This window comes from Erigeron canadensis, chromosome 3 (genome assembly GCF_010389155.1).
Source record: "Erigeron canadensis isolate Cc75 chromosome 3, C_canadensis_v1, whole genome shotgun sequence".
In the NCBI taxonomy this organism is placed as follows: Eukaryota; Viridiplantae; Streptophyta; class Magnoliopsida; order Asterales; family Asteraceae; genus Erigeron; species Erigeron canadensis.
The window spans coordinates 36,251,523-36,259,078 of NC_057763.1; the positions used below are offsets into that span (position 1 = coordinate 36,251,523).

At 32.6% G+C, this 7,556-nt stretch overlaps 1 protein-coding gene across 1 annotated transcript; it reads right to left on the reverse strand.

The window, feature by feature from the left end:
- Nucleotides 1-1,908: 1,908 nt before the first annotated feature.
- On the reverse strand, nt 1,909-7,314 carry LOC122592336 (rop guanine nucleotide exchange factor 7-like). Its single transcript, XM_043764538.1, has 7 exons — nt 6,839-7,314; nt 5,922-6,038; nt 5,657-5,811; nt 5,464-5,538; nt 4,669-4,959; nt 3,740-4,099; nt 1,909-2,722 (listed from the first exon to the last, which is right to left on the reverse strand). The coding sequence occupies exons 1-7, from the start codon at nt 7,221-7,223 to the stop codon at nt 2,315-2,317; spliced, it is 1,791 nt and encodes a 596-aa protein (XP_043620473.1). The 5' UTR covers nt 7,224-7,314; the 3' UTR covers nt 1,909-2,314.
- Nucleotides 7,315-7,556: the final 242 nt, after the last annotated feature.

The following is a 7,556-nucleotide window of genomic DNA, read 5'->3' on the forward strand; positions in this document are numbered from 1 at the left end:
AATGTATATAACTTCAATTCGAAATTGAAAATATTTCATATTATTACAAAATCGTGAAGAAGCTAACATACTTAGCATAATTTTCTAATGAACCAAGACATTATATATTTATATTCATTAAAATGAAGCGTTTGCTTTGTTCAGGCTTATAGTTATATTTTTATTTAGTTTTGTTCGAAATCGATTAAAACTTTTTTTTTTAACACTCAGTTGGTTTTCATATTCTTTTTCTTTTTAATTCATCTTTCATCTTTGTAAAACATTTTTACATATTTTGATTGAAAGTGGACTTAGATAACTTATAACAGACTAATTATATAAAATTAAAAAGAAAGAAAAAACATGATAAGTTAAACGGTTGGAAGATGAATGATAATTACTTAATTAGTGTAAACATTTGCTCAAAATGGAGAAAGGGTGGGAGAAATGGTATTAAATTTCGTATTATTCATAAGGGGGTGTTTGATATAATGTAATGGAAATGGGATAAAGGGAATGAGAAAGGCTTCCCTTGTTTGTTTACAATGAAGAAAGGGAATGGGAATGAAAAAAGGAGAATCAATTACATTCTCTACAAATTGTAGAGAATGAATGAGAATGGAAAAAAAAATTATTTTTTTGTTTTCAAGATATTATTATATGTATTAAATTTATTATTATTTAAAATTTTATTTTTTTTATATATCAATTCTCTGTGGGTAACAAACAGCGGAATTCATTCCCTTTCCAAATATTTATTCTCTTTCTCACTATTTTCATTCTTTATTACATTTTCATTTTTATGATTCCTTCCTACCAAATACCTTATGAAGAAGTTGATAATTTAGTCTGACCCGATTCGCTTTAAGGCCCATCTAAGCCCATAGAGCTTTTTGCTTTGTTTTTTTCCTTTACCAAGTTAGACTTAGGTGGCGTTTGTTTAGAACTTAATAAATTAAGTCATGACTTAATTAAAATTACTTAATCCATTAAGTCATCAAAAGTGTTTGTTTATTTGACTTAATAAATAAAAAATAATTGTGTTGACTTAATCCAGACAGACATAATTTATCTATTCAGCCACTTAATCAATTCAATCACTTAATAATTATCATGAGTGACCGTGTGAAGTACGGTCAGTATCAAAATTATTAGAAGATAACACTTGTCACATTAATGAAAATACAAATATGCATTATAAACGGTTGTTCATTGAACAAAGTAAAAGAAAGAAAAAGTTCTTTGTGCTTGTGCATATTCACTAATCAAATAATGCTGTTGAAATGTATTAATATTCGTTGGATAGGGAATAAAGACAAATGAATAGGTTACACATTTGAGCTTTTAATAACGTTCATCTTAAGTGATGCTCCACATTCGAGATTCGGTCATGTTGAGGGAGTATTTCTGTTTCAAAACACCCTTTGGTCGAGTTTCTTTTATGATGTAATCATAATATCTAGCCTTTTCAAATTAATTATTTTGATAGCATTTATTTTTTTTGAACCCCATGTTTGGTAATGAAACTAGCACGTTACTCGCGCAATGCGGCGGTAGTCATGGCGGCGATGATGTGGTGGTAAATGCGACTATTTATGGTAGATGAAACGTCGATTGATGTAGATTATTAATGGGGATATTTTAAAAAATAAAGGATTGATAGTATAACTTAATAATTAATGTTAAGAGGTAGTGTAAGTAAAAATATTTTAGTGCTAAGTAAAAATATTACATATTTTAAGGGTGGTAGATGAAAATATTACATGGAAGGGCATTTTAAACATTTCCCTCAATGTAACTTTCAACATGGAGGTATTTTCTTTAATAAGTAGTATAGATATAGATAAAGAATGTATACTATAAACATTTTTCATTCAATAATAGCATACTAGAAAAATACAATAACTAACCCACATCAGACAACATACGGAGTAAAAACATACAGAGCTTTTACATTGATACATCAGTGAAAAAGTTGTCACCTCTAGCCCATGATAAACAATTATTATCATATGTTGGGTCCATATGGATAATTGGAATACTAAAATGGTAAATTTATGGGAATCCCGAACATAAAGTAAATGAAATTCTCTATTTTAATCACATCTGTGGAAAACAAAACTCGGCATTTATTTACATAACTTCACTAAACTGTCCCTCACAAGGTCAGAGTCAAACCAACCGTGACTTGGAGCTCAGTATAACAGAACAGGATGTACAGATGCCATATCTAACTAACTCTTTAAACATTCTCCATAGAATCATCCACCAAGGTATAACTGTATAAACACTACATAGCTCTAAATCGGGTCAAAACGCAATTGACCACCCCAACTTAGCCATTAGAAGCTGCAAGCCCCATTTTCTGTAATGCCTCGCGGGTCTTCCCTGAAAAGGAGTTTGACCTTACCACTTGACCTGCATAGTGCTTACCTTTCGGATCAATGGTTAAATAATCGGTTAGAACTTTCACAGGGCCTAGTTTTTTAGGACTATCAAGTCGTGACGGCGAGAGGCTTGGTGTGGTGAAAGCAGTTCTATAAGGAGTAGTAATGGCGTGAAGTGTGTATGGTTTCCCCACAATGGTTTTGGAAACAATATCACGGTTTGCAATTGATGAGAGCTTGTCAGCATGTCGAGTCAAGTCATCCACGTAAAGTAAATCATCAATACGGGCAGCAATATTGAATGCTAGGCTCTCCAACACTCTTGAGTAGCTTTCCAAGATCGATTTTCCAACATCCTGAACCATGAAACAACTATTTCAGCAGTATGAAACTGCAAGTTTAAAAAAATTTTGATCTAAAGAAGATCTACCCTAACATATAAAGAGATTCAAATAAAAAGAAGACCTGGATTTATTTTTATTTTTTTGGCAGAAAATTGAGAATCCTTAATTCAACTAAAGTTGAGAAGTGTATACATGGAAACATGACTTAGATCTACTTCAAAAGACAATTCAACTTGACATCAGACTTAAGCCCAAAATAATAACAAAAGCATGTTATTGGATGCTATTCTAACATAGTAAAAGAAGACCATAGATGATTTCAAATATTATCCTTGAATCTCAAGCAAAAACTAACCGTATTCTGGTCATATTTATGTTTCGTATCTTTATTAGAGAATGAAGCGCAAATATATGTTTTTCTCAAGACAAGGGATAGATGATTTCTAACTTGTATAGATTAGAAGGGCCTTTTCTATGACAAATTATGTGTAACATGTGCTGTGCACATCAAGATATTAATTCAGGGTATTAATTCAGGATATTAATTCAGGGTATAAAGTATAGCAGTTTACAAATTCTTTTACACATCAACTTTTTTCTTGATAAGTACATCAATACCCCAGAGTCCCAGACCCTTTAATTATAAATGGACGATTTTAAACGGCTAAAACCAAAAAGGACTCCTATGCACAGTTGCACACGGGCATGCATGTTTTATAACAATACTTGAGTAAAACAGTAGTAACATACTTTCACAAATGTACTTTGAAAATTACCATAATAGCAATATACTTTGATTTTTTACCAATCATAGCAGCATACTTTCATTTTGTACCAATAACATCAACGTAAAACTCATGGGATCATTAGTAAAAAGATTTTTGCAAGTATCTTGCTATATCACATATGTTCAAGACAAGATGCTAGTATTGGTATGAACTATGAAGTTGTAACATGTTGCTATTCCAATGTATATGTATGAATAAATCTTTGTATATGTATACAAGAGGTTAAGAATTCAAGATATACCTTGTTATATTGTATTTTACTCATGTCCAAGGTGCTTTGGGGAAGGGCAGGGAACCTCTGTTTCAAGCAAATCAAGAGCGTCTCAGCTCGATCTGCTAGCGTTTCCCTTTTGTCCACATCGGCTACCAAATCCTTAACTTTATCCCAAGATGACCTTGAAAAGGACCTGCTTACCATATTAATAGGCTGCTTTGTGTTATTTTTCCGCCGCCATATGTAGATTGAGGCCTCCACACGGTTTGCAATTTCCAGAGCATGATGCTCAGAAGATAAATCGAGGCAGTCCAATAAACACTCTGGTGAAAACTGATCTGATGAAATATAACGATGGATAAGATCACCTAAGCTACCTTTCGCATTCTGCAAACAAATCACACAACTAAATTTCAACAATTCAACAATTTTACAAAAAGCTCAAATTTTTTGTTATGAAATTATCAGTCGTATCAAAAGTATCAGAACTTTGACTTTCGGGTTAGATTTTATCATTTCTGGAATTCAAATTTGATAAACTCTTTAACTTACAGTATTTCCTTCATCCTCCTATATCATAGTTCTTTTTGTGATGTCGATAAGAATTCTTATATATTATCTGTTAGAAAGTTAACATGTAAAAGTGTAGGAAGGTCAAACCACTGCCCTGTCGCTACTCACTTGAATGACCCGTTACCCAACCTGCCCATCTTGTCACTTCTACTCTTCTATTTTCAAATTATCAAATATCTAAAGTAGCTTTAAAAGAAGACAATATTGAGGAATCTAGAAGACAAATACTAACAGTAATATACTATCAGTTAAATTGCAATGATGTTAATGGGAAAAATGTACGTAATATACAGAAATAATGCAATCTGAAGAGATATTGGAATCATATATTTCTATTTAGAAGTTCAGAAAAGCTAAGAATTGATCTGTTCATTTGATGTTACCTTTGGGAGTGCTTCCAAAAATGAGTCAGGAACATCCATATCAGCTAACGTAATGTTGTTGATAGCCATAGCAGCTTTTAGTATTTGATTTGTGGAATCGCGCTTATTTTGCAGCAGCTTTCTTGCATTCTCACTGAGGCCACCAGCAGGGACTCGAGGAACCGGTAGCCACCACTTTTCTTTCTCACGTGGGATAACTTTACCGAAAGAAGCTGGACCATCTGTTTCCAAAGCTTGGATGCCTTGATCAACATACCAGAACTCTGTTTTTCCAAAGCTATCCAATATCTCCTATAATAAGCACAAATTAACTTCAGTTTGTAACTAACCAAAGTCTCCAGTCTATAAAAAGCACGAACTAAATTCAGTTTGTAACTAACCAAAAGTATTGGTATAAACAATGATTTGATAACAACATGAGGGAAAATGTGTAATAACTCTACATTTATGATGGTGTATATTAGGTAATTTAATTAAAAATAAAGCAGTTGATATGATTGTGACCTATTTATCGGCGTTCACCTTGTCAAATGATTGAAATGTAGTCAAACATGACAAATTTAGGGAAACTCCTGAACTAAAATTGCCACCATGTATAATTTGTAATGAAGAGTATGAGAAACTAGAATCTAAAAAGCAGTGGATTTGACCTTACATTGTATATATAGTGGTTTAGTATATAAGCCATATTATGGTCAGTATTGTGCACAAATTTAAAAATTAATCATGTATGGTTAAATTGTTAAAATATGAATCTACATGATATTATCAAAGAACAAGAGTTAAGAATCTCACGAGAAGCATGTTGTCTAGTTTACGTAGAGCCGGAAGGTTAACATAAAGATCAGACCGGGGTCTAGAAGTCATGATCTGCAAAATCATATCACAAGAAAACCAAAAACACGATGAAGTCCAGAACTTGAACATACAACAGTGTAGAAAATAGCATGATTTTGAACATTACAGCTGATTATAAAACAAATTTTACCTCAAGTTTACTTCCATCAGGAAAAGTCTGCCAAGAAGGTATCAACTCGACAATGTAATCACTCACACAAAGAAGCCATTCCATTTCTCTTCGCCACATCAAAATCTTTTCAGGGCGCAAAGGTTCTAGCCTCCATATTTGTCCAAAAAGTGTGGCTGAAGTTTCAAGAAATTTTCACAAAAGCAAACTAATGCTTAAGGCATTGTAATTGTTGACCTCTATTGCTAGCTTTTTTAAGTATATTGTTTAAATAACAACGGCTTACCACAAAGATTTGTGATTGCATTCGAAATAGCCAAAGCTGTACAAACACCATTCCCACAACCAGACATATCTTCTCCTAGCAACAACTTTGAGAATCTTTCTTTCATCATCTCAATCTCTATCCAAAACAAAAGTCAAACATGAACATAGATAACATCAAACACGGAGATATAAACTATTGTTATACTTATATGCATCCTATAACTAATTACTAATTTACTTTGAAAACCAGTCATGATAATAGCTGCAATCCACCTGATTGTTGAAGATAAATAAAATTACCTAAACAGATCTATATCTATACTGTTATCTAAAGCATTTACTCAATCTCGACATCTCGTCGTTTTAGATTCAATCTACGGGCAATGACAGGACAGGGTTACACATGACCCTCTTTTCTCCGCCTAATAATAACGTGCCACGTCACCTTCTATTCCCTACCGGTTACTGATGTGATGATTAACACATCACTTTCTCTACACCTCTCTTACAACTTCAGCAATAGATACCAGGTGACCGTTGAAAATCACCAGAAACCGAAAGGATAAGAAAACCATGAGCCACTATAAATTATTCACGTCCAAATTGTGCGGGTTCTATGGTAGTAAATATATACTTATAGGCTTATAGCTTCCTAAAATAATAAAAAGTTTCCAAATACTCGACACCTCAAATAGTGGTCATCATTAATGATTATGTAACTGAAATTATTCAATATCACAGATTCACTTTCCAAATGCACATCCAAAAAATGATTCACTTTCAATATCACAGATTCATTAATGATTATGTAAATGGAGTACTTACGTTCTAACCTAATTACTCTAGTAAAAAATCAAGCCTCTTAACCACTATTAATTTACTCATTCATAACCACAAATTATAGCAAACAAACTTCTAAAAAGAAAAAGAAAATACCTGATAGGCCAGCTGTGGAACCTTGTTTCTCTAAATTAATTTTACCCAAAAGTGGTTCCTCCAAATCAACACAATGTGAAACAGCTTCCTTAACCTCATTCTTCTCAGCTATAGATGACACATCAAAACTAGTAGTAACATTTTCTTCATTTTCCAAATTTGTAAATTCACAATTTGAGCTAATACTTTCACCAATCACTTGATGTTCTTTTTCATTACATTCTTCTTGTAACTTTTCTTCTACTTCTTGTTGTTCTTTACAGGTATCCAAACAACCCCTTAGTTCTTGTTGGTCTTTACAACAACCAACATCAATAAAAGGTGAATCAGTATCATAAGCACAGTTATTGACCACCAAACCAAATTCTTCCAATGCAAGATCCATTCTTTTCAAAAACCAATCTACAAAAAGCAATCTTTTTTAAGGAAATTAAACTAAATGGTATGTGGGTATGTTTTTTGTTTGGTCTTGTTGTTTTGTTTCCATTTTTTGTGTTTTTGTTTGATGTTGTTATATAAGTAGAAAGAAATTAAATGAGAGAGAAGTGTGGGGGGCTTTTCAGGGTTTGCTTAAACAAGGCGTTTGTTTGGTTGTTTAGGTTACAATTTGCATAATTATGTGTGATCATTTCAAAATTTGTTCACAAAGTAACCCCCTCAAATGGAGCGTGTTAGGGATTCAATGTGTTAAACTGTTAATTATGATTTCGTTTATAAT

What these genes read in the sequence shown, in the direction of transcription:
- LOC122592336 (XM_043764538.1), bottom strand. Translation starts at nt 7,223, where the DNA reads ATGGATCTTGCATTGGAAGAATTTGGTTTGGTGGTCAATAACTGTGCT. An exon ending in CTGATGGAAGTAAACTTGAG is followed by an intron (nt 5,539 to 5,656) that starts GTAAAATTTGTT and finishes ATGATTTTGCAG; the next exon opens with ATCATGACTTCTAGACCCCG. An exon ending in TTTTGGAAGCACTCCCAAAG is followed by an intron (nt 4,100 to 4,668) that starts GTAACATCAAAT and finishes ATTTGTTTGCAG; the next exon opens with AATGCGAAAGGTAGCTTAGG.